General features: G+C 55.7%; 1 protein-coding gene and 1 long non-coding RNA gene across 5 annotated transcripts; one reads left to right on the top strand and one right to left on the bottom strand.

The window, feature by feature from the left end:
* Positions 1 to 9: 9 nt before the first annotated feature.
* Positions 10 to 5,181, bottom strand: LOC131812413 (uncharacterized). The gene is made up of 3 exons (XR_009346336.1): positions 4,946 to 5,181; positions 3,500 to 3,763; positions 10 to 2,616 (listed from the first exon to the last, which is right to left on the bottom strand). It is a non-coding gene; the product is annotated as an uncharacterized LOC131812413 (long non-coding RNA).
* CARD19 (caspase recruitment domain family member 19) lies at positions 4,191 to 19,294 on the top strand. 4 transcript variants are annotated; one of them, XM_059141919.1, is made up of 8 exons: positions 4,234 to 4,340; positions 8,713 to 8,892; positions 9,666 to 9,810; positions 15,259 to 15,401; positions 17,018 to 17,171; positions 18,257 to 18,316; positions 18,500 to 18,571; positions 19,011 to 19,294. In XM_059141919.1, the coding sequence occupies exons 4-8, from the start codon at positions 15,303 to 15,305 to the stop codon at positions 19,124 to 19,126; spliced, it is 501 nt and encodes a 166-aa protein (XP_058997902.1). In that variant the 5' UTR covers positions 4,234 to 4,340; positions 8,713 to 8,892; positions 9,666 to 9,810; positions 15,259 to 15,302; the 3' UTR covers positions 19,127 to 19,294. The 4 variants fall into 4 exon arrangements, with proteins under 4 accessions (XP_058997900.1, XP_058997903.1, XP_058997901.1 ...); XM_059141918.1 differs by lacking the exon at positions 8,713 to 8,892 and having other exon boundaries at positions 4,223 to 4,340; XM_059141917.1 differs by lacking the exons at positions 8,713 to 8,892; positions 9,666 to 9,810 and having other exon boundaries at positions 4,191 to 4,340.
* The last annotated feature ends 6,788 nt before the right edge of the window (positions 19,295 to 26,082 follow it).

A 26,082-nucleotide genomic window follows, 5' to 3' on the forward strand; every position in this document is an offset into this window, starting at 1 on the left:
AAACAACTCTCTTTTCACTCCTGCTCAATGCTCTGGGCTTGGGGGGCTGTGCTGGGCAGCGTGGTCAGCCGCTGGCTGGCACCAGGCCACGTGGAGGCTGGCCGGCTCACACCTCTGGACACTGCAGCTGTCAGCAGAGACCTCACTGGTGGCGGCTGTCTCGTGTGGCCTGGGTCTCCTTGCATCCTGGTGGCCAGTGTCCATGATGAGTCCTGAGTGCAAGCCTTGCCTTTCAGGGGCCTGGGAAGTCATGCCAGTGCACGGCCGCTGCATCCCACCCAACGAGGAGGGCAGTGGGGCTCCCCTTCTGTGGGGGAGGAGGACCAGGCAGGGGTGGACGCCTTTAAAGCCATCCTGTTCCCCTAAAGCCCACAGCTGTCACAGCAGGTGTCAGAACACCCTTTCTTTTTAAGGCTGAACCCACCGTGTATCTATGCCACATCTGTATGTCCTTCCATCTGGCGGTGGACACTGGATGGCTTCTACCTCTCGGCTGCTGTGAACATGGGTGTGCAGACATCTGGGAGACCATGCTCTCAATTGTTTGGTGTATACAGAGGCTATTTTCAGATGGAGCAATCAGAAATCCCCACGCCCTCCTCAGCGATCATGTGGAGCTCTCCCTTGCTTCGGCCGGCCATCCACTCGGATGTCTGGCATGTTCCTTTTACGCTGCCACATAACCAGTGACCCCGAAATGTAGTGGCTCAGAAATAATTAGCACCTGTTACCGCTCTGTGTGAGGTGGGGGCAGGGTGGCTCTGGCTCAGGGTCTCGTGAGGCTGGGGCATTCTCTCAAGGCTTGCTGGGGCCAGGGACGCGCTTCTAGGACAGGTGCCAGCTCCTGGCTGTGGGTCTCAGCTCCTGCCGGCACAGGGTTCACTGCAGCGCGGCCTGAGTGTCCTCAGCACACGGGGACCGCTCCTCCTCTAGAGCAGGCGGCCCAGGAGGGGAGCCACAGTGCTCCTTACCACCCGGCCTCAGAGGGCACCTAGCTGACTCTGTCACCCGTCACCCTCGAACAGGCCAGCCTGATTTGCCATGGAATGAGATGGCAGAAGGGTGCGACCCGGGTTGGGAGGATGGTGGGGCCCCCTTGGGCATGGGCAGCCTCTCCAGGAGGTCTCTAGCCTCTTACACGCTTCATTTGGTTAATATCAGTGGAACCTCTGTTGGGGCAGGGCCCCCCTCTACCTTCCCTGTAATCTAGATCTGGGTGGGCCACGCAGCCGGCGTTCAGGAGATGTGTGTTACAGGAATGAGAGAGTGAAGGAATGAATGGTGGGCCTTGGTGGTGTGAGAACGTGGGAGAACGTCCTTGCTCCTCAGCATTCAGGCCCCTCATCACCCAGTCCCTTTGTATGGTCAGCTCCAGCCACACGGGCCACCCTTCATGGCACCCCACGCCCCTCCTGCCTCCAACCCGTCTTTGTTCAGCTCATGGAGTCAGGCTTTAAGTGCATTTCTGGAGTACCTGCTGGATGCCCGGCACCATGGCCAGGTGGGGCCCCATCCTTAAGAGCTGATGTTCTAGTGGGGAAATAGTAGGAAGTGCAGGGGAGCAGGACCAGAAGCCCGGGGAGGTGCCCTGTGGGGGGGTGGGCGGCCCTCTCCACTGGCAGGCCCACACAGGGCTTAGGATCTTGGATTGTGCTGCTTGGACCCATGAAATGTGAAGTTCTGGGCCTGGTCAGAATTGAGCGGCCCGCAAGTTGGATTCCTCCTTTACTGATGACAGGCGTGTTGACCCCCTTCTTTCGGACTCCTAGGACCTCTGTTAATTATGGATGTGAGCTGCCAGCACCCCCCACTTCTTTTTGCCTTGTGACTTTGCTGAGCTGTTGGGGCAGCGGCTGAGAAGAAACCTCAATAAGAAGGGGGTAGCAGGTGCAGTCACCACCTGGGGTGGGCGTCCCCCGCCCAGTTTAAAACTATTTACTTTCTGATCACATAAATCCTGCCATAGTGACTGAATTCAAAAGAAGCAAATGTCTGAGGCAGACGCGGAGTGGGGGTGGGAGGGGGTCAGAGCCAGTGCCTGCCTGAGGTCCAGGGACAGGTAGGGGACAATTTCAGTTTGCTCTCCGAAGCCTATGCAAGGGCGATCCTGTGTGCCATGTGAGACCCTCGCTGCTCAGGAGTGAGTGATGGTCCCCAGGACCACCGTCCTGCTGGCCCAAGGGCTCACTTTGCACCCTGATGGGTGCTGGAGTGAGCAAGCGGGGAAGACATTGTGCCTCCCCCAACCCCCCTCCCTGCCAGCCCTTTGATCTAGGGAGCCACGACCACCTGCTGCTCCAGCGGTGGGGACAGGGCTGGTCCTGTCCTGGGCTCCCAGCTGCTCCATGCACTCCTACTCAGCTCGCCTGAAGAGCATATCCAGAGGGCTCAGAGGTGCGGGTCTGTGCACACTGGGTGCAGGTCCCTTGGAGCCATTCTTGCACCGGGAGACCTGGCCTGGCAAGGGCTGCCGATGCTTTGGGCCTCAGTTTCTCCGATCAACCTGTAGCAGGAAGTGACGTGAAGGTGGAATGCTGGCGCTCACTAAAGGTGGGGAGTGCTTGGGAAACCCCGCAGTCCCATCCAGCCCCTGCTGGTATGGCGCTGACATTACTTCTAGAGGGAGAAACAACCGAGAGGTAAATGTAGGATCCATGGCAGTGTGCAGAAAGCGGAATAATGGGGGGTCAGACGGTGTCCCACTGGGAGGCCCCTGTGGGAGGAGCACCTGGGGCCCAGAGCTGGCTGGGAAACAGGCCTGCAAGAGGCCAGGAGGGACCCCAAGGAGCACCCATGACTCTCCTGCCCCTGGGGACCCTGCCCTTGCCATCCCTCAGCCTGGGACTCGGAGGGAAGCCCGAGGAATTCGCTAGTGTTTGGGGATAGGGCAACTCCTGAGCAGTGAATGGCAAAACCAGGCCCACGAGTTTTGGGATTTCCAATCCATTCCCTGGACACCCCCAGCACACTCACCCGTGATGGGCAGTCCTGGCTGTTTTACAGGGGGCAGCTGAGGCACAGGCGCGGTGGTGGTGGGGGTGGTGGTGCATGGGCCTCGGGGAGTGGAGCACCCTTGTGCTGAAGTGAACTCTGGGTCAGGCCCCGTGTGGCAGATTAGAGCTTCCGATGTAGAAAGGCCAGCACAGTCAAAGAAGGAACCAAGGAAGACCCAAACCCTGTCGCAGTGGCCATGTGAAGGCCCTCGGGTTCCTCCCCAGGCAGCTCTCCATCTCGTAGTTGGGAGCAGAGCTCATTCACCTTGGGGCTGTGGCTTTCTGAGCGGGAAAGAAAGAGCTGCGTGAGGTCGCCCATTTTACAGCTAGGGAAACTGAGGCTTAGGGCAAACAGCTCCTAGTCATGGTCACTGCCAGGCTGGTGTCCTCTTCTGCCGGCAGGGTCCTCGAGAGAGGCTTGCTTCACTCAGGTGACACGGTTATTTCTGGCTTCTCCCCTAAACCTCCTCCAGCCTGACCTGCCTGACCTTAAGTAAGTCACTTACTCTCGCAGAGCCTCAGTTTCCTCATTCCGGTAGTGGGGTCTGGTGGAGCGCGTCGGGGCTGCAAGCTGCGTCCGCGGCGCTGAGCCACCCGCTCTGGCGAGGAACAGGTGTGGGGCGGGGCCAGCACGGGCGGATCCATCGCGGGGCGGGGCCATCGTGGGCGGGGCCATCGTGGGCGGGGCCAGGAGGCGGGCGTCGGCTGCTATGGAGGGTGTGCCAGGTCTGGCGGCCGGGCTCGAATGAGGGGTGGGGTTCAGGGCTACCCTGGAAAGGAACGACGCGCGGCACTCAGGGGCGGAGCTAAGGACTTACGGGAATCCAGAACCTTACGCAGGTGTAAGCAAGGCTCAAGACTCCAGAAGGCCCTCGTAGCGGGCGGGGCGTGGTGGGGGCAGTGGGGGGCGTGGCTCAGGGCTACCGCAGTGACAACAAACGTCCGCGAGGGGGGGCTCAGTGGGGGCGGGGCGTAGAGCCCTGGCATTGGCGGAGAGGCTCCAGGAGCGCCCGGGATGGGCGGGTCGCAGTGAGGGGCGGGGCCGAAAACTCGGGACTGCGTCGGAGGCGGGACGTAGGGGGCGGAGCTTAAGGCCCTCGAGGGGACGCCGCAGACGCTAGGGGCGGAGTATAACGGGAAGGGGCGGGCTCAGTGAGGGCGGGTTTGGGCTGCGACCGGGACGCTGCGGACGCCGGAGAGAGGCCTGCGGGGAGGGGGGCGGGGCCCTCCGGGAAGGGGCGGGGCGAACCGAGACGGGCGGCGGTGAACCGACAGCCCGACCGGCGGACGGCGACGGGGGGACGGGCCGGGGCCGGCCGGGCGCGCGCCGTGCCGCCGCCATGACAGGTGAGCGCGGGCCGGGCGGGGGTCCTCCCTGCCGTTCCGGGTCGGGCGCACAGCTGCGGTGGCCCCCAGGGTCCGGTTCCCCGACGTTGTCCCGGCCGCAGCTGCTCGCGGGCGCGGCCGAGTGACCTTGGTTCGTGACCGCCTGCGGGTCGGCTGGCGAACGCCAGGCCGGGGGCCGTGGTCGGGGCTGGGAGGCCCGCGGGGGCGGGGCTGGAGCGCGCCCGTGGGCGGGGGAGGCGCTGGGGGTCGCGGCGGGCTGGCGCCGGGATCCTCCCGCACTGCTGTGAGGAGCTGCAGCCCCTCCAGCCTCAGCCACCTGACATCCAGAGGGGGCGTCCCGGTGGGACTCTGCGGTATCCCGGGACAGGCGCTTGGGGACAGACTCCGCCGGGTGCCCCTGCCCCCTCCAGCTGCTTTTCCCAGGATGGGGCTCCCTGCCAAGCCCCCGGAGCCTGTTTGGACTGGAGAACCCACTACGTTCTGGTCCCAGCTGAGCAGGGCCACCTTGCTTTGTGAAACTTTCTTGGTGGGAGACACCCGGTGATGTGTGGGGTGGCGGGGACCCCATGACAGCCTGATCCGGGAACGCTGTTGCTCCCACGTACCTCCTTCCCAAGGGCGGCACTCTTCCACCTCAGGGGGTGGTCCAGAAGTCCCCGTTGTCTCCTGTGCTCACTGGAGTCCCACAAGTAGGATTTCAGGGGCTGGAACCTGGTGTCTTCTAGGACCACAGTGTCCCAGCCTAGGTCAGAAGTGACCCTAGCTGCCTCCCATGCCCCTGTCATCTTCCTGGAACCTTTTTATTTGTGGCTGCTGCTTCCCAGCGCCTACACTCAGGTGGCTCCCATACAGAATTGCTGCAGGATATCCTGTCTGTGTGGAGGAGGAAATGAAGGCTCGGGTTGGACAGGTGCCGAGCCCCAGGCTGCCCGTGGGTGGTCAGTGGCAGAGGCAGAACTAGGCCTGGGTCCTGCCCAAGCCCTATCAAGGTCCTGTGGGAGCCTCCCCACCTGCCCCTTTCTCATAGCCAAGTCTGAGTGCTGAGCCTCTAGACATCCTTCCCATCACAGCCCTGCACTTTGGGGGTGGGGAACTGAGGCCCAGAGAATACAGGCCCTGGAGAGTCAAAAGGGCAGCCTTTGCAAGGCTGCAGGCATGAAGTCCCTGGCTCGCTGTCCCTGTGCACTGACGGGGCGTCTGCCTTGTGCTGCTTCTGGGGCCACCATGACAGGCTGCAGGATGAGCATTTCGACCCGATGTGTCGGGCCAGGGCCAGTGCCAGCCAGGTGTCACTACAGCTGTTCCTACTACTGTGGAACCCGGCCCTGCATTGTGGTGTGCTTTGGAGTGAGCCGTCTCAGCTCCACACCTGAGGCCAGGTCTGGCCCTGAAACAGGAGGGGCTTCTGGGAAGGACAGGAGCCGGGGTACTCAACAAGGTCTCCTCAGGGGAGGACAGCGAGCTGAGCACCACTTAGCCAGGGAGGAACCCCGGAACATATGTCCTCATCCTTGGGCAGGTGTCCCGGACAGTATGGTGCCATTGGGGGCTGCTCTGCAGGATGGCTCAGAGGCCTGGGGTGAGGGCAGGTGGGGCAGCTCCCACAGGGCCTTCAGTGCCAGGTGGGGGTAAGGAGTTGGGGGCGTCTGTGGTCTTGGCCCCAGCTGGCCACGAAGGTGGGGGAGGAGGGACTTGGCAAAAGAACCACAGTCCTGCTGGGTTTTGGCCCAGAACATTCACCTGTGTCTTATGAAAACTGTCAAGATTATCAATCAGGACCTGGGACCAAAGTCATTTTCTTACTGTGCTTTTTCATTCCTGGGTGTGGGCCTCTGGGTGTGGTTTATGTGCACAGCTTCCAGCCACCAGAGGAAGTGTGAGCCCCAGGCTTGCCACCATGCCAGGTGACTCATGCTGGTGGCTGCAGCAGGGGGAGCCAATGCAGCATGCAGGCCACAGTCCACAAGTAGCCCTGGACCTTGGGCCTTGGGGCTACATCCATTCATTGCAAAATTCTTTAGTGAGTGCCTACTGTGTTCCTGCCCTGTGCATACACTGCAGAGGCAGCACAGGGCAGAACAGTTTGGGGCCAGGCCAGGAACAGACTTGATGCAGCTTAATTGTACAGTTAATGAGTGTGATAATTAGATAAGTGGGAAGTCCGGATGTCAAGCGGTTGCCACAAAACCATGCGTGGGTCCAACCACCGTCCTCACTCCCTAGCTGGCTGTGGTCTTAGGCAGGTACCATATCTCTTTGCTATGCTTCAGTTTCCCCATCTGGAAATGGAGGTTGGTGGTCTTGCTAAAGTTGCAGAGCTGATGGAACGATGAAGGTATATGCCTGGAGTTTAGACTGCCTGGTCATGGGGCACACACCATGAACTGTGGCCACTGTCCTTAACACTTGAACCAGGGGGGCTGCAAGTGGTGAAGCTGCATGACCAGGGGATCCTTCCCATGTTCCGTGGCAGATCTTCTGGTGGCCCTGTGGGCAGCTTCCTCACCACAGTAGGGCTGCTGTTGAGTCTGTCTTCCAGGTAGACTTTCAGGGCCTAGAAGGAGTCAGAGGTTAGAAATACATATTTTTGAGGGGGGAAGACCAGCCTGGATGAGGTGGCGGTGGGAGAGAGAAGTGAGGAAGACACAGTCTGTTGAGTCGGCCCCATGGTGGCAATAAGGGAGAAGACCCTTCTTGTTCCCACATGATGACCCCGTTTGTTTGTTTGTTTGTTTTCTAAGTTTTTATTTATTTATTTATTTATTTGTCAGAAATCACAAGTAGGCGAGAGGCAGGCAGAGAGAGAGAGAGAGGAGGGAGCAGGCTCCCTGCTGAGCAGAGAGCCCAATGCAGGGCTCCATCCCAGGACCTTAGGATCATGACCTGAGCCGAAGGCAGAGGCTTTAACCCACTGAGCCACCCAGGCGTCCCAATGACCCCGTTTTTAAAAATCAACTTTATTGAGAGATTATTTACTCACAACAAGTGCACTTATTTTTAATGAATAATTTTATAAATTTTGACAAATGTATACATCCATAGAAATACCACCACAGGCCCAGTGAAGTCAAGTGTTTCTATCTCTCTAGAAAGGTCATTTATGCCCCTTCCCCGGTAACCGCACTGAACCCAGGGATTCATCTGCTTTCTTTACCTTCCATTTTTTTCTTTAAAATTTAACAATGGAGGGGTGTCTGGGTGGTTCAGTCATTAAGCGTCCACTTTTGGCTCAGGTGGTCCTGGGATCCAGCCCTGCACTGGGCTCCCTCCTCCAGGGGTGAGTCTGCTTCTCCCTGTCCCACTCCCCCTGCTTGTGTTCCCTCTCTCACTGTGTCTCTCTCTGACAAATAAATAAGTGAAATCTTTAAAAAAAAGAATAAAATTTAAGAATGGAATTTAACAAGTAGGATTTCTCTTTAATGTGTTTTATTTTTAGAGACTTTTTAGTTTACAGAAAATTGAGCAGATTGTATAGAGTCCCATATTCTTCCCCCCAACCCAATTTCCTTTGTTAATAATATTTTGCATTAATGTGGTGCATTTGTTACATATGATGAACCAATACTAATACACTGTTACTAATGTAAACCCGCAGTTTACATTCTAGTTCACGCCTGTGTTACATGTTCTATGACTTTTAAAAACTGCATAGTGTCCTATGTACACCACTACAGTATTCCACAGAATAGTTTCACTGCCCTAAAAATCCCTGGGCTCTCTCTGCCCATTCATCCCATGTCCTTGCCTTGGCCCTGGTAACCTCTGCTCTTTGTACCATCTCAGTAGTTTTGCATTTTCTGGAATATCATATAGTTAGTATGTTGCCTTTGCAGACCAGCTTCTTTCCCTTAGCAAGATGCATTGAAGTTTTCTCCTTGCTTTTCTGTGACTCCAGAGGTCTTTTCTTTTTATCCCTGAATTTTATAATAAAACTGATTAACAGAACCACCATTCAATTATGCATTCATATGTGTGTGTGTGTGTGTGTGTGTGTGTGTGTGTGTATTACTATGTATGGAAGATAAAACTGACTGGTTTACACATTTCATGGGCATCCTGTACATGGACAGTGTTGTGAAACCATCAGACCTCTGTGCTCCCAGAACTCTGTCTTCTCCCCAAGGGGAAACTATCTCCATTACACAGTGACTCCCTTATTCCCCTGCCCCCGGCTTCTGGTAATCACTGTTCTACTTTCTCCCTCTGGAATTTGCTATTCTATATATTTATTATATAAGTGGAATTGTAAGTGGAAATCATATACTATTTGTCTTTTGATGCCTTTATTTCACTTAGCATGTTTTCAGGGTTCCCTGGGTTGTAGCATCCACGTCTTTTTTTTTTTTAATATTTTTATTTATTTATTTTACAGAGAGCGATCACAAGTAGGCATAGAGGCAGGCAAAGAGAGAGAGGGGAGGAAGCAGGCTCCCTGCTGAGCAGAGAGCCCGATGCGGGACTCAATCCCAGGACCCTGAGATCATGACCTGAGCCGAAGGCAGCGGCTTAACCCACTGAGCCACCCAGGCACCCTAGCATCCACGTCTTAAAGGTGTTTTCCCTTTTCTGCCTGTGTCATATTCCACTGTGTGCATTTACATTTCATTTATCCATTCCTGTGTGTGTGGACTCTTGGGTTGTTTCTGCTTTTTGGCTGCTGTGAATAGTGCTGCTATGAACACGGGCGTGCGGGTGTGTGAGTCCCCACTTTCCGTTACTCGGATGGAGCTTATCTCCAGCAGTGGGATTGCTGGGTCGTGGGGTAAGTCTGTGTTTGACTTTCCTGTTCCACAGAGTGTCTGCCCCACGTTACAGTCCCCCAGTCCTGTTCATACAGGATGTACCCTGTCCTGAGTGTGGAGTGCTTTCTCATTGTGGTTCTATCTGCATTTCCCTCAGGATGATGACTGTTAGCATCTTGGCTTGTGCTCAGTAGTCCTCTTATGTCTTCTTTGGAGAACTGCCTGGTCAGGACCTGTGCCCATTTTTGAATTGTGTTATTTATGTTTTTTTGTTGTTGTTATGGAATGATAGGAGTTCTTTATATATTCTTTATATAAAGAACTTTGTATAAAGTTTCTTTATATATATATATTTACTTATCAGCTTATCTGTATAAGCTTTGCAAGTATTTTCTCCCATCCTGTGAGGTGTCTTTTCTTCACACCACCTCCCCTCACACCCTCAAAATAGGGTTTCCTTCTGTTTTATTCCATTGGTCTGTATATCTGTCCTTATGCTGGTATCACACTGTGTTGACCATTGTAGCATTGTAGTAAGTTTTGAAACCATTGTGAGTCTTCCAACTTTCTTCTTCTTTTTCAGGATGGTTTTTGCTATATAGGTCCCTTTTAGGATGAAAAACAAGAAACATCAATGGAATTTGGATAAGAATTACACTGACTCTATAGACTACTTTGGGAGCATTGTCATCTTCACAACGTTAAATCTTCCAATCCATGAACAGAGGGTATATTTTCATTTATTTGTATCTTTTAAAATTTCTTTCAGCAATGTTTTGAGTTTTCGGTGTACAGGTCTTTCACTTCCTTGGTTAAAATTTTTCCTAAGTATCTTATTCTTTCTGATGCCATTATAAATAGAATTGTTTTCTTATTTCCCTTTGTGGGTTGTTCGTTGTCAGTGTATAGAGATGCAACTGATTTTTGGGTATTGATTTTGTATCTTGCATCTTTGCTGAATTTGATGATTAATTTTGATCTTTAGGGATTTCTATATATAAAATCATGTCATCTGCAAAAACGAAATCGTATTGCTGCCTCCTTTTCATTCATTCAAGGATATAAGGATAACTTATATCCTTTTTTGGTCTGATTGCTCTGACTGGAACTCCCAGTGCTAGACTGATAGGAGCAGCAAGGGTGGGCATCTTGCTTGGGTTCTGGTCATAGGGGAAAAGCTTTCGGTCTGCCACCCACTGAGTATGATGGTCGCTGTGGGCGTGTCATACACGACCTTCATAATATTGAGGAAATTTTCTGCAGTTCTTAATTTATTGAATTTTTTTTCTTTAATCATGAAAGAGTATTGAATCTTGTCAAATGGCTTGAGATGATGGTGTGTGTGTATGTGTTTTACTTCATTCTGTTAATGTAATGTATTACACTGATGGATGATCCTATGTTAAACCATCCTGGTATTCTTTTTCTTTTCTTTTTCTTTTTTTTTTTTTTTTTTGAAGATTTTATTTATTTATTTGACAGACAGAAATCACAAGTAGGCAGAGAGGCAGGCAGAGAGAGAGAGAGGGAGGCAGGCTCCCTGCTGAGCAGAGAGCCCGGTGCGGGGCTTGATTCCAGGACCCTGGGATTGTGACCTGAGCCTAAGGCAGAGGCTTTAACCCACTGAGCCACCCAGGCGCCCTGAACCATCCTGATATTCTGCGGCATCACCTTTTTAATGTGCTGTTGAATTCAGTTTGCTAGTATTTTGTTGAGGATTTTGGGATCAGTATTTCTAAGAGATACTGGTCTGTAGTTGTCTTGTCTCCTTGTCTCATTCTGGTATCAGGGTAGTGCTGGCCTCATGGAATGAGGAAGTATTCCCTCCTCTCTGTTTTTGGAAAATTGTGGAAGTATTGGCATGTAAGTGTTTCATGGCATTCACCAGTGGCGCCATCTTGTTCTGGGCTTCCGTTGGTGAGGACAGTTTTGATTTCTAATTTAACCTCCTTGCTAGTGAGCGGTCCCTTCAGAGTTTCTCTGTATTTGTGTTTTTGGGAATTTGTCTACTTCATCTCGTTTGTCCAGTTTGTTGGTGCTCAAATTTTCATAGTATCTGTTTGTAATCTGTTTTATTTCTGTGTGATTGGTAGTCTTGTCCCTACTCTTATTTCTGATGTTAGTAACTTGAGTCTTTTTTCTTTGTGTGTCTAGCTGATGGTTTTTGTCAGTGTGTTGATCTTTCCAAAGATCATTGGAAAGTTTTCCCTTTTTTTCCCTATTTTCTATTGCATTTGTCTTTTCTCTAATCTTTGTTATTTCCTCTTTTCTGCTATTTTTGGTCTAGTTTGTTCTTTTCTTTCTGCTTCCTTAAGGTGTAACATTAAGGAAGGTTATTGATTGGAGATCTCTCTTTTCTTGTAAAATCTGTATTTATACCCTAAATGCCCTCCTCCCGTCTGCTTTCCTGGCACCCCTTAAGTTTTGGTGTGTTGTATTTTTATTTTCACTTGTCTCAAAGTATTTTCTTTTTCTTTTCTTTCTTTTTTTTTTTTTTTTAAAGATTTTATTTATTTATTTGACATACAGATCACAAGTAGGCAGAGAGGCAGGCAGGTGGGGGGGGTGGCGGGGAACAGGCTGCCCACTGAGCAGAGAGCCTGATGCAGGGCTCGATCCCAGGTCCCTGGGATCATGACCTGAGCCAAAGGCAGAGGCTTTCCACTGAGCCACCCAGGTGCCCCTCATGGTATTCTCTCATTTCCTTTGTGGTTTTTTCTTTCGCTCCATCGTTGTTTCACTTTCACTTGCAAATTTTCCAGTTTTCCTTCTGTTACTGATTTCTGGCCTTATTCCATGTGATCAGAAGAGATCCTTTGGGGGCACCGGGGTGGCTCAGTGGGTTAAAGCCTCTGCCTTCGGCTCCGGTCATGATCCCAAGGTCCTGGGATCGAGCCCCACATCGGGCTGTCTGCTCAGCAGGGAGCCTGCTTCCTCCTCTCTCTCTCTGCCTGCCTCTCAGCCTACTTGTGATTTCTGTATGTCAAATAAATAAATAAAATCTTTAAAAAAAAAAAAAAAAAGAAGAGATCCTTTGTATGATTTCAGTCTTTTAAAATGTATTATGACTTGTTTTGTAGCCAAATTTATTTTGCAGTCTGTCCCAGGGAATGTTCTGTGTGCACTTGAGAAGAATGTGTACAGGCCCACCTCAGAGCTATCGTGGGTTTGCTTCCAGACAATAAATAACTGTTCCACCACAGTAAAGCAGATACTGCAATCAAGTGAGTCCAGTGAATTTCCTGGTTCCCCAGTGCGTGTAAAAGTTACATTTACACTATATCGCTGTCTGTGAAGTTTGTAGTAGCGGATGTCTAACAAACAATGTATGTACCCTAATTAAAAATATTTTATTGCGAAAAATCCTAGTCATCTGATTTTTCAACAAGTCATAATCACTAATCACAGATCGCCATAACAATTAAAATAATAATGAAAAGTTTCAAAGAATGAAAAGTTTAAGTTGTGAGAATTAACAAAATGTGACACAGACATGAAGCAAAAGGTCACTGGTGGAAAAGGGTGCCGATAGACCTGCTCCACACAAGGTTGCTGCAGACCTTGGGTTTGTAGAAATGCGGCGCCTGCAAAGCACAGTGACATGCGATGTGCCTGTGCTGGTAGGTGGACTGTCCGTGTGTCCGTGTGTCTGTGTGTGTGAGCTGTGGTTGATTTATACTGCAGCTCAGCCCTGCAGTTCCCTTGTTCTGTTATTGAAATTGGGGTACCAACGTCTCTAACTATTCTTGTTACTCATTATTCCTAAACCTTTACTATTATCTGGGGGGCTCTGATATTTGGCAAATGTATGTGTTAGATGTTCCTGGCGAATCGACCCTTTTATTAACCGAGGGTGTACTTCTGTGTCTCTTGTGCCTGTCTGTGATGCAAAGCCCATCTTGCTTCCTGTCCGGGGAGCCCGTCTGCTCTTTCGGGCATCATTTGCTGCGACACCTGTTCTCCTGTGCTCATTCTCTGCCTGGTTGTGTCTTTGGATCTGAGTCTTTTGGAGCCAGCGTATGGTTGAATCATATTTTTTTCATCCTGAGAGGGAAAAGAACTCTGTTTCCCCTCTACTCCTACCCCAGAACTCATACTCCTGAGTACCCCTGACACTGCTTGCTGGTCACTGGATGTGTGGTTCCCCTCTATCGAGCAGCCCTCCAACACCAGCTGTGTGTCTCCCAGTTCGACTCATGTCCGACCCCGTCTCCCTGGGGATGGCCTCCGGTTCCATCTGGTGGAGGCTCGGTCCTGTACAGCACCCCCACTGCAGACACTGGTCCCCAGGCCAGCTGCCACCATACCTTTGATGGACTGGCTGTACCTCGAGGGTCCCATGACCCTGTTTTTGGTTCAGTCATTTGCTGCAGCTCACAGAGCCTGGGGAAACACTGTAGGCACTACGGGCAGTCAATTACACAGGATATTTGAAAGGATAAAAGTGACCCTCCACACAGGAGATGCTTGGGGCAAAGTATGTGGGAGGGACACACAGCTTCCTCGTCCACCTTCCCAGCTCCTCCAATGTGTTCAGCAACCTGGGAGCTCTCCAGACTCCAACGTTTTGGGTTTTTATGCAGAGTTTTTTTTTTTTTTTGTTTGTTTGTTTTTGTTTTTATGTAGGCACGATTAATTAAATCACTGACTTCACTGGCCTCCAGCCATGCCCCCCTCCCTAGAGCTCTGGGTTCTGTGGGACCGGAAGCTCCAGGCCTCCAACCCTGTGCTCAGCTTCACTGGCAACCAGCTCGCATCCTGTGGTTCTTTAGGGGCTTTCAAAAAATCACCCCATTCACACAAAGTCATTTGAGGCTGCAGGGGGCCTCTTTCAAACAACAAAAGGCACCCTTTCCCTTCCTGGCTCATCACTTAGGAAATTCCAAGGGTCTTAGGAGCTCTGTGCCAGGAATTGGGATGAACACCTAATATATATTTCTTTTTCTTTTTTTTTTTTAATAAGATTTTATTTATTTATTTCACAGACAAAGATCACAAGCAGGCAGAGAGAGGGGAGGAAGCAGGCTCCCTGCTGAGCAGAGAGCCCGATGCAATGGGATGCGGGGCTCCATCCCAGGACCCTGGGATCATGACCTGAGCTGAAGGCAGAGGCTTTAACCCACTGAGCCACCCAGGTGCCCCTATATATTTCTGACCCTAAATCACAGCATCACAAATCCATTTTGCCAATCTGTGTCTTTAATCTGTTTAAAGTAATTACAGTAATTAGTGGTAATGAATAACTCATTTCTGCCTTTTTGCTCTTTGTTTTCTGGTGTCTTAGAGGTTTCTTGTCCATCCATCTACTGTCTTCTTTCTTGTTTGGTTGACCTTCTGTAGTAACACATTTTTATTTCCTCTTGTCTATATTCTGTGGGTATTTTCTTTGTGGTTGTCATAAGAATTATGTGTAACATCCTCAAGCTATAACCGTCTAACTGAATGGAGAGCGAGTTCATTCCAGTCACATATACGCACTCCCCTCCTGTGCTGTGGGGTCTGCGCCCAGCCCCTAGCCATCGGCAGGGGGGACGGGCCACCACCGCTTAGGAGGCTGGTGCACGTGGTCAGGAGGTTGCTTCTATGGAATCGGGACTCTCCCCTAGGGATCCTGGGCCTCCCACCAACCACTGACCCACCTCTGGTCTTTAGAGGCCTGACGTTCTAAAGGGCATTCGTAATGCCAGAGAAGGTGCACAGTGCAGCTTTACGGATGGTCCTGAAAAAATCAACAAAGGGAAAAGCACCCCGGCCCACCGGTGGGCACATCCATGCCAGCACAGGCACCCCCAGCCCCCAGTACTCCTGTCCCTGAGATAGCCATGGTGAGAGCTGCTGGGCCTTCCAGGGGGACAGCGCACTTGGCCTCTCTGTCTTCTGCAGTGAGCTCTCGGGCATAGAAGAGGGGGGCAGAGTCTCCACTCTGCTTCTGAGCCCTCAGGACTGTTCCCGTGCACTAGTGCACCCCATCTCTAATGGGGGGTAGCAGGACAAGGGTGGGGATCCAGGCTGTGCGTAGCCCACACAGGTGGGATGTCAGCAGTTGTCCAGGTGCTCACAGCTGACGTGCCTCCAGGGGACCAGAGGCCACACCGTATGTGGTGTGGGGGACCAGCTGCCCCACCCCCGACCCCAGCCATGCTGACTCAGGCCCTCCGTGCCCCCTGCTGTTTCAGAGCAGACCTACTGTGACCGGCTGGTCCAGGACACACCTTTCCTGATGGGCCATGGACGCCTCAGTGAGCAGCAGGTGGACAGGATCATCCTCCAGCTGAACCGCTACTACCCCCAGATACTCAGCAACAAGGATGCGGAGAAGGTAATGGGCCCCCCCCCCGGGGGGGCTGGGAGGAAGCAAGCTTGGGGGCAGGGCAGGGCAGCTTGGAGGTGAAAGCCTGGCTCCTTGCAGGGACCTTGGGCCCAGAACATCAGCTCTGCAAACCTCTGTCTCTTCCTGTGTCATCGGGGCCTGCTGGCGGCCCTCCAGAGTTGCCGGGAGCACCCAGGAGACAGGACAGCATGCCGCCACACATGACAGGCCTAGGAGTGGCGTGAGGGGCAGGGGGCGAGGAGCGGGGCTGCTGGCCAGGCTCCACGCCAGGGCCACGGGGCTCTGCCCCTGCCTCTTGCAAAGGTTCACAAATGGACAAACATTCGGGGATGCCGAGGGAGAGTGGGTGCATTTTGCCTGCACTGCCCTTTCTCTGACTCCCCCTCAGGACAAGGGCTTTGGGGTGCAGGGCTCCCCTCCAGCTGGGTGACTGAGTGAGCCCTGCTCTTGGAGCTGCGGCCCTCGCCGCTGGTGCCGGGCAATGGTGCTGTATGCAGGGTTGTCCACAGGGTTCGGGGCCTCTCCTGGGGACAGCTGAAATCTCCATGGGCCCTGCTACTAGCTCAGAAGCTTAAGGTATAAAAGTTTACAGTAAGTTAAAAAGCATGGGTTAACTTTATACCTTATTATTATAGTTAAAAGTCTAGTATATTGGGTACAAATTTGAATTTGAAAAGTTTCAGACATTTATAGAGAAAAAGGGAGACTCCTGCCTCCGCCCAACCACACTCTTCTGTTCCTCATAGTTTCCGTGGCTCCTGCCAAATAATGCCTGTCTTTGCCTTGCAGTTTCTGGGCCAATTCTCATTCCAGGTGGAGGGGAATACTGCCACCAGGTGGCAGCAGCAGGCCACAGCCGCCAGGTCCCAGGGATCCAGGCCAAGTGCCCCAGTTCACTGACCTTTAGAACCATGCATTTCTCCATCAAACACATCAAAAGAGCTTGTTTTTTTTCTGCTTAACCCTTAGTTTTTATTTTTTATTTTTTAAATTTTAAAAAAGATTTTATTTATTTATTTGTCAGGGGAGTGGGGAGAGCAGAAGCATGGGGAGTGGCAGGCAGCAGGAGAAGCAGACTCCCCGCTGAGCAGGGAACCCCAAGTGGGACTCAGACCCAGGACGCTGAGATCATGACCTGAGCCGAAGGTAGCTGCTTAACTGACTGAGCCACCCAGGCGCCCCTTAACCCTGGGTTTTTAAAAACTTGAATCATATTCCTGTAGACCTTGAACTACTGGAAGTTACCACTTAGGCTATCCTCTCATTGTTTCCCTGTAAGGACCCTACCATTTGGGTTCATTACACCCTTTTTAGAAGTGAGGAAACAGAGTTGTAGGGGGTGAAGAGACTTGCCAAGGTCACACAGCAAGCCATCAGTTTCCAACAGTTGGAATCATGTCACCACTGTCCTTCTCGATGCTGTGTCTGGCCTCTGCGGGAGGGAGTGCAAGGCCCAGTGGCCATGCTGTGACCTCAGCATGCTGGGCTGAGACCCTGGGTAGTCTGGAGTGGTCAGTTGCTGCCTCCTCTAGGTGTTCTCAGCCCCCAGCCACCCTGGCCCTGCCCTTCAGCCTGACCTTCCCTTGCACCCTTTCCACCCCCAGTTCCGGAACCCCAAGGCGTCCCTGCGCGTGCGGCTCTGCGACCTCCTGGGTCATCTGCAGCGGAGCGGCGAGCGGGACTGCCAGGAGTTCTACCGGGCCCTGTACATCCACGCCCAGCCCCTGCACAGCCGTCTGCCCAGCCGGCTTGCCCTGCGTAAGTATGCCCAGCCTCTCACCCAGCGCCGTCTCCACAGTGGTCCCCAGAGAGAGGAGGCAGTGTTCAGATTCAGAGATCGTCATCTCTGTCTCTCTTGGGCCAGTGTTTGCGGAGAAGGTAGCATCTCATGCACGTGGCCCTGCCTTTCCCTCTGGCCCAAAGCACCGGGAATCCACAGGCTTCTGTTGCAAGCACCAGCCTTGAGTAAACGGTGCAGAAGCCGAGGCTGCCCCCACAACCAGGATGCCCAGGGGGATCCCTGCAGCGTGGGGTTTTTGTAGAACGGTCTGGGGCTCAGATGGTGGATCCAGGGCCCGTGTGTTGGTTTATAGGGTCTTGCCTGCATGCTCAGGAGGCGTGAGAGTCCCAAGCGACCCTCCAAGCTGCTGGGTTGGCGATAGGGGAGGCATGGGTGGGGATGGTAGCTCAGTCCTGAGGCCTCTGTGGCCTGGTCTCTTGGAGCAGGGGCTGCTGTCCCTCAGTCCTCTGATGTGAACCTGGAGGCCAAAGGGCAGGGTGGCTCACCCACTCACCCCAGGATGCTCAGCTGGGACCCAGGGCTAGTGTCCCTGACCTGAGGGTGGGCCGCAGGACTGGGCCCTGAGCTCTGGCCCAGGACCCATGTGTCATGCCAGCCACCGGGGGTGGGGGGCCCACTGCCTGGCTGGGAGTCATGCACCTTCTAGGCTCCAGGCCATTGGCAGGTGGCCGGTCGGGAAGTTCTGGGGAGAGCACACTCCCTGCCCTCGTGTGGACATCAGACTTGGGACAGGCAGGTGTTCATCCTGCATCTGCAGGGGACAATGGCCCTAACCCCATGGCCCTCAGGGTCTCAGGAAATGGACAGAAGGAAACCCAAAATTCAGGGTTCCATGAGGCTTGCCCCCAGTCCCCTCTCTGGTGCTGACCCCCCCAAGTCCGGCCCAGAAGACTGGGTGCCCCTACAGCCTGGTCCTGCCCAGCCAGGGCCCCCCAGGGTTGGGGGGAAGGAGCCTGAGCAGGCCCTTGGTTTCCGGTGGGCGGGGCAAACCCCTTCCTCTGGCCCACCCCCCACTAACCGAGCCCTATGATTTTGTTTCCAGAGAACTCAGATTGCACAGAGCTAGACTCAGGCACCGTGGGCCGCGAGCTCAGTGACAGGGGTAACCGCCTCCGCGTCCCCCACCCCCTCCCCCCCCAGGGCTCTGTCTCTGCCTCAGGGGCTGTTCCTTTCCAAGTCAGGCTTGGTCCTGACTTCCCGTTGCACGGGCCCCAGGGTGCTTGCTGGGGCGCCCCGTCCTCCAGACTCAGACAGCCACTTGCTCACTTGCCCCTTTTGTCCCCAGGACCCGTGGCCTTCCTGGCCTGCCTCGGCCTGGCCGCAGGACTGGCGCTCCTCGTCTACTGCTGCCCTCCAGGTGGGTACTGCCTGGCCAGGCCCAAGTACTGAGTCCCTGGCCTCCCCGTGCCTCAGTTTCCTTGCCTGTGCAGTGGAACAGTGGCGGGGCCCATCTCACAGGGCCCAGGAGGAAGAAGGAATGTGCCCTGGTTCTCAAGCCCACCACCCCCAGAGGGCGGGGAATGACATCCCCTGACAGGTGGCAGAGTGCAGCTGGGCTCTGGGGTTAGAAAGCCCTGTGCTCTGTGGGGCCTGGAGCAGGGCGCCCACCTCTGGCCCCTCTGTGGCTCAGCCCTGACAAATGGATGGGAGGCCCGTGGCCCCTCATGCCAGCGGCTGCCCCTTTCCTGCCACGCCAGGCCTATCACTGCCGTGCTTGGCAGGGACACCCCCGTCACGCGACTATAGGGCTAAGAAGGCCTGTTGGTGGCAGTTTCTGAAACCACCTTGTCTTCCAGACCCTAAGGTGCTGCCGGGGGCCCGGCGTGTCCTGGGCTTCTCCCCTGTCATCGTCGACAGGCACGTCAGCCGCTTCCTGCTGGCCTTCCTCACAGATGACCTGGGAGGGCTCTGACGACCCCCGCCTGCCCACCACTCACCAAAGAAGTCCCACCTGCCCGCCCAGGGGCCTGCCACTTCTTTTCTAAATGCTTGTTTTTCACTATTTATACTTTTTTAAAGAAAGTTGCCTTCGCCTGACGAAGGTGCTCAACAATATTAAACGTTGGAGTCTTGTCCTTTTTCTCAGGAGTATTTTCTAGATGATTCTGACCCTGAGGACGCCTGGTGTTCCACAACCAGCCCAGGGTCCAGGTCCTGCTCAGGCTGTCCACCTGGCCCCTGCGGCCCTCAGCGCCCACCCCCCCAACACCCCTCACACCCCTCACCCCCCCCACCGTCTCCGCCACGTGTTCCCTGTTCTCCCTCCCCTGCCCCTCCCCACAGCTTCTGTCCAGAGCACACATCTCCCGCTTCGAGCCCCTCTGCCGTTCCTTGCTTGGTGTGTCATTTGTCCCCACACCCGTTCCGTCCCATCCTGTCTCCTTTCCCAGCCCCAGGCCCAGGTGGGAAGGCTCGGTGGGGGCACTGCCCTGGGCCTCCGGGGGCACCAGCTGCACACCCCAAGAAGCCTCGGTGCCCACACATGTTCACTTCCTTCTACCCAGTGCCCCAGCAGGTGGGGGCTGCTTCTCTGCTTTCCTGAAGAGGAAACAGAGGTTACTTGGCCAGGAGAAGGGGGACCCAGCATGTGAGGGGGTCACCACTGTCTTCATTCCCTTTCCATGATGTGTCCCCATCCAGTCACCAGAGTGGACACCCCAGTCCTGGGCCCTACCTGGCCTTGCCAGCCCCTGTGTCCTGGGAATGGAGGCTCTCCCCACCAGGTTAGGACCCAGACTTAGTGGGTCTGGGCTGGGTCTGATGGATACAGCTCTAGGCAGAGCCTGGAAATGAGCACAAGATCTTGTCCCAGATTCCAAAAGCTCAGAGAAAAAAAGTCCACAGAACCTATTAGAACTTTTATTTTTTATTTTACTTTATTTTTTAAAGATTTTATTCATTTATTTGACAGGGAAAGATCACAAGTAGGCAGAGCAGCAGGCAGAGAGAGGGGGAAGCAGGCTCCCCACTGAGCAGAGAGCCCAATGCGGGGCTCGATCCCAGGACTCTGAGATCATGACCTGAGCTGAAGGCAGAGGCTTAATCCACTGAGCCACCCAGGCACCCCATGAACTTTTAGAGATGAAAAACATCATTGTGCCATCTGAGGTCCTGGCCTCTGGTTCCTCATGCTGCCTCTCAGCAGCCTGGGGTTTGACTGCACCCCATCCCTCATCCTCATCTTGGGGACCTAGGCTGTCCCCTCAACCAGGGTGTCTACACCCCTGTCTCACCTACCAGCCTCAGGCTCAGGATCCCAGTGTGGAAACTTCCCTCGTGGACATGGGAGGGTATGTGTGCAAGTTCAGGGGGGCCTGGTGCCCTACACTTGGCATCCAGCAGCATAGTCCCGAGGGCCCTGTAAGCCCACCAAGTTCCCAGTGCTGGGCTGTGTGTGCACCACCCGCCGGCAGGCAGGAGCTCTCGCACCGCACCCCCTCCAGGCGCCGCCACTTTCATTAGGGCCGCCAAGATGGGGCTTCCACACACGCTCCCTGCACACGCACACTCACACTCACAGCCACGCGCAAGAGGCGCACGTGCATCAGGCTCGGCTGGTCCCCCGAGGTCCCTCTCCCAATAGCCGCCCTGTCAGCTCCTGCCCTGACAGCCTCCTTTTGGGGAAACAAGCATATTTGTCAACCTAAGAATCACCATGAGTTTGCATTTTCCATGGGAGGTTTCCGGAGAGGCGGGGCCAGCCAGCTCTGGAAATGACAGCTGCTCGGGGGTCTCAGGGTGGCAGGGCACAGGGATGGAAACCGGCGGGGGCAGAGGAAGCAGCTCCAGGGCCCAGCGGCCCAGGCCCATGCAGCCGGCTCGGGCTAATGCACTCGTTCCCAGGTGCGCGTGGGCAAGTGAGGGCCGGGGGTAGGGAGAGCCCGGCGCAGGGGCCGTCTGCTGTGCCTGGAGGCCGCCGGACAGCATGGCCAACCGCTGGCTCAACACCCATGCGGCAGGCCCCGGGGGCTCCCAACTCAGAGCCTCAGTTTGCCCGTCTGTATAATGGGAACACTCCTGGGAGAACTGCAGCAGGCCTGGGACAGCATGGCTGTCAGCCAGAACTCTGTGAACTTAGCAGCTTGTGGGAAGGTGCCTCAGAGGCATATTTCTCTCCAGGAACCCCCATTGCGTGGAGCAAGTACAGTTGCTTGCACTTGGCTAGGAGGACGCAAGGGCCACGCTGAGCCACTGGGCCAAATGGAGCGCCCACAGCTTTGCCCCCCACAGAGGTCCTCTTGACCTTGCTCAGGGCCCAGGTGAGGGACCCGTGAGCCTGCCCGTTCCCCAGCAGTCCCCCTCCCGGGCCTGGCTGGGGCTGGATTTCAGATCCCTTGCAGCCAGGTCCCCATGCGAACGGCTCCCGTCACTGCAGAGGCTGGACTGGGGGCTGCTGCCCCGCTGGCCCGCCACACCAGTGTCCTGGTCCCCACACCTGCTCTGGACTTGGAGCTCAGGGGTGGTGGAGCCTCTGGAGGTCAGTGGGCCCATGAGGGTCCTTGTCTGGTCTACAGCTACTCCACGTATCACGAGGGCGTGAGATGCCAATTCCCAGAGCAGATTTCTTCCCGGGCAGGTGCCTTGGGGTGTTCTCCATGCTTGTCGCACTTTCTGAGAGATGCAGCTGGGAAAAGGTGACAGACACACCCTGGTGAAGGTGACAGAGACACCTGGGTGAAGGTGGTGAGTGCGGGCATGGCTGGCTGCCAGGAGGGGAAAAGAGGCTTCGCAAGGGCTGTAATTTTAGCTCAGCTGGTAACACCTGCTATGTTGTGAACATTTGTGTCTCCAAAATCCACAATATTGAAACCTACCCCCCAAGGTGGTGGTGGTAGGACCTAGGGCCCCTGGGGGTCACCAGATCATGAGGGTGGCGCCCAAGATGGGATTAGTGACCTTACAAAAGGGGATCCAGAAGGCCTGCCACACGAGGCTACAGTGAGAAGAGGAAGCTGGTTCTCACCACACACCACACACCACACACCATACACCACACACCACACGGAATCTGCCGGTGCCTTGATCTCAGACTTCCAGCCTCCTGAAGTAAATGTCTGTCTGTACACGCCAGCCGAACCAAGACAACGCCTCGGAAGAAACATCCCAGAGATAAGACAGGCTTGGCAGGCCAGTGGTGGGAAAGGCTCCGCTGCCATCTGCCACCTGAGACCTGTGAAGCCTCCACTCCTTAGGGCCCTGTGGTGGGGTTCCTTCCCCTGAGCAAGGGGTGGTCAGTGCCTGTCCCAGGTCTCAGGACCCAGCTGGTGAGCTGTGGCGGTCCCTCGGGGCAGGAAAGGCACCACAGGTCACAAACTCCCTGCTCCCCCTGCCCCAGCTGCTCTAGGCCCTCACCGTTCGTCCCTGTATCCTCACCTCCACACACCTACAACCGGAACCATTCACAGTCCAGGCCTGAGCACGCCGTGCCCACAGCTGGAACGCTCTTTCCTAAACCCCCATGGATTTAGCCTTCAGACTTCGGTAAAATGTTACTTCCTCCAAGCCCTTCCAAATACTACAGTGACAAGAATAGGTCCTCATCCTGGCCACAGTAGTGTGGGGATGCCACTTCCACCTCCAGAAGAGTGCAGGAGCTGGGAGAGGCTGCCTGGGGCGGAGCATAGTTGCCAAGATTAGATCTGTGGTGTGAGGAGGGTTAAGGAGAGTGAAATGATATGTGAGGAGGGTGTGCAGAAGTGTGAAGTGCGAGGTGACGTGGGGGGTGTGAGGAGTATATGAGGAGGTTGAGATGGATGTGAGGAGGGCGTCGTGAGGAGGAGTATGAGCAGGATGTGAAAAGGTGTGAGGGGGTATGAGGAAGTTGAGGAGGGTGTGAAGAAGTCAGGTGGCATGAGGAGGCGAAAGGAGGGTGTGAGGAGACATGACGAGTATATGAAGGGGTATGAGGAGGATGTTGGAAGCAAGTAGGAGGGCGTGGGAGGAGATCGAAGAGATGTGGTAGAGGAGGTATGAGGAGGGTGTGAGGAGGTGTGAGGAGAGTGTGACAGAGAGTGTTGGTGAAGAAGGGATCTTCTAGTGCAAGGAGTTTGGGCTCTAGATACCCTTGCCTTGGACGGATGTGGTTAGGGCCATGTGATTAGGGCTGGGTGAGGACACAGCCTGATGTTTGTGGGGCCGGAAATGGCATCTTGCACAACACAGCGCTCCCTCCTGGGAAAGGGTGGTGTTGACGGCAGGTGCAGTGTCCAGGCGAAGGTGCTGACGCGGCTGGATCCGGAGTTGTTATTTCCCGTTCCCCTGGGTCAGCATTCTTCGATGGGCTCAGCAGGGTCCTGTCCCCCAGGCCCCCTGAAAGCTCTGTTCAAGGCCAGGCCTGACCAGACCCCTGGATCGGCCTCCTGCTGGATTGGCCCTGGCACCCGCTGTCGCACAGATGGCAGCACTAGCCCTTCAGCACTAGCCACGTGGCCGCTGGGACCCTGATTCTTACCTCACCTGGAAGGGGCCGGGGCCAATCCCCCCACTGAGGGAGGGCCTGGCTGTGGTGGGGGCAGGTCCTGCTGCCCGGGGGCAGCCTCCTGGGGCCTCACACCTTACCTCACCCTTACCTCAGTACTTGAGAGAAAGAAAAAAAAAAAACAACAACATCAAAAACGTCAGCTCCCTGATTTTTAAAATGCCCGGGGAAATGCAGAATTCCACCCAAGTCAAGTCGGGTGGGAGAGGAGTTGCCGAGGGAAGGAGAAGCCGAGGAAGGAGAAGGCGGCAGCAGCCTGGTGGGGGAGGGGGACGGGCCTGACCCCGCAGCCAGCGGCACCCACCTGGTCCCAGCCTCACCCAGCCTCACCTCCTTGGGCCCCTGAGCCGCCCCTGGCCCTCCTCCTCTCAGGCGAGCGGCGCGGGGGCCTTGAAAGCTGCACCGGGGCCGAGGAACCGCCGCGTGAGGAGACCCAGAGGGCAGAGGTTCCGGGGAGAGATGGCGGGCGCCCTCGGCCTTCCACAGCGCGGAGTACTTCCCCTCACGGGGCCGCTGCCCAGGGATGACCCATCTGGCCCCGGGCCCCTGGCCCTCACCCACCCCACGGTCCTTGCCCAGCCGGCTCTCTCCGGGTAGGCAGCCCCCGCCGAGGGTCCGTCCGGGTCCGGGCACCGCCTCCGAGCTCCCGCTTCCCCAGGGCCCCGGTCTCCGCGTCTCCGGGCTCCTCCCGCCCCTCCCTCACTCGCGGGGTCTCGCTGTCCCCCCAGGGCTCTGTGGGCCCCGGTTGGCAGACACACACGCAGGGCCTGGCTCGGGAGGATGAGTGAGGAGGTCTGCGGCACATTTACTGAGCGCCAGCTGTATGCCAGACACGGTGCCAAGGACACAGGACACAGATGGTGGCGTCGAGCCTCAGGAGACTGGCAGGTGGGACCCCCGTCTCCGGGGGCAGCCCTGGCCTTCAGCCAGGCAGGGCAGCGGCGGGCAGGGCTCAGGCACGGGCCCGGCGGACGCCGTGGATGCTCACGCCAGCCCGGGCCACCGCAGGCAGAGCGAACCCACACGGCCTAGCGCGCCCAGCGGGGAGGGTCGGAAGCCCCTACGGGGGGCCTCAGAGCTGAGGCGACCCTGCGGATCGGCCCCCGTGCCAAGGTCCTGAGACGGAAACACATCTGCAGGGTCAGGGGCCAGAGTGGCTGCCGAGGCTCGTGCCTGGGAGCTGGTGGGTGGGGAGGCGGGGGGCACCCGGGCCAGCGGAGCAGGCTGTGGGGTCCGGGATGCACGGACTACGGCCACCATCTCTCGCTGTCCCCAGTGCCCCCGGCACCCGTGAAGGCCAGCCTGGCTTCGTGACCGGGGCTTGGTCCTCTGGGGTTCACCCCCCTGGCACATGCTGACACACTCCCTGTCCTGGCCAAAGGAGGAGCTGGGCCATCTGTTGGCCATGTCCCTGGCACTCCCCATGTGACTGCCGGCCGGCCCACAGCACCGGCCACAGGCCACCATGGGCAACACCAGGGGCGTGGTGCGGGGCGTCTTCCACCTGTGTCAGACCTGGGGCAGGACTGAGCCAGGGAACAGGCTGTCCGGGGCATGTGGGGCGGCCGAGGGGGAGAGGGGCAAGGGAGACAGGAGGGCCAGGTTGTGGGGACAGGTCACAGATGCGAGCCTGACTCACCACAGCTTTCTGGCAAAAGCCAAGTCAATGAAGGGGAGACCCGCTTACGGAAGCCAGAAGCGGGAGGGGTGGGCTCAGCGGCACCCCCATTCCCGAGTTGGTGACCTTCGCACCACCAGAGCCCAGGGCCGGCCACTGCGCAGGTCCACACCTGCCCCTGCTCGGCAGGGGCTCGCGCTCTTCAGCCCCCTGGGAACACGGCGGGGGGGGGGGGGTCCTCTGCCGGCTCCTTGCGCTTCTTCACGGGCCTTGTCCCACACGGGGCTCCCCTATACAAGCCCTCCTTGCAGGGCACGGAGGCGCTCGCCAGAGGGGAGGGCTGCCCTGGGGCCCCAGCTCCGTGCTAGCCGGCATTTCGCCACTGTGTTTCATCCGTTTCCCCAGGCTTTTTCTTGGAGTGTTTTGATGGAAATTTTTGAGGCGGAGGAGGGGCCCCAAGCGGAGAGAACCCCAAGCGAACTCTGGGTCCAGTGTGGAGTCTAAGATTGTGACCTGAGCTGAAATCAAGAGTTGGATGCTCGACCCACTGTGTCTCCCAGGTGCCTCTTTCCCGGAGGGTCTTAAGGCAAAGCGTGGCCCGTCTCAGCACGAGCACTTCTGTCATTGATCACTTTGTGCAAGCTGACCAGGGGGTCACCGAGCATCTCTAAGGAACTGCCCTGGGCTTAGAGCGCGGAGGGGCCCTGGAGCCATTAGGTACTCGACCTGGAACACCGGGTGAGGGTGTTGCCAGGTCAAGGGTGTGAGGGGT

The sequence above is a fragment of the Mustela lutreola genome, chromosome 12, assembly GCF_030435805.1.
Source record: "Mustela lutreola isolate mMusLut2 chromosome 12, mMusLut2.pri, whole genome shotgun sequence".
Classification (NCBI taxonomy): Eukaryota; Metazoa; Chordata; class Mammalia; order Carnivora; family Mustelidae; genus Mustela; species Mustela lutreola.

What these genes read in the sequence shown, in the direction of transcription:
- CARD19 (XM_059141917.1), top strand. An exon ending in GCAACAAGGATGCGGAGAAG is followed by an intron (nt 15,402 to 17,017) that starts GTAATGGGCCCC and finishes TTCCACCCCCAG; the next exon opens with TTCCGGAACCCCAAGGCGTC. An exon ending in CGTCTACTGCTGCCCTCCAG is followed by an intron (nt 18,572 to 19,010) that starts GTGGGTACTGCC and finishes CTTGTCTTCCAG; the next exon opens with ACCCTAAGGTGCTGCCGGGG.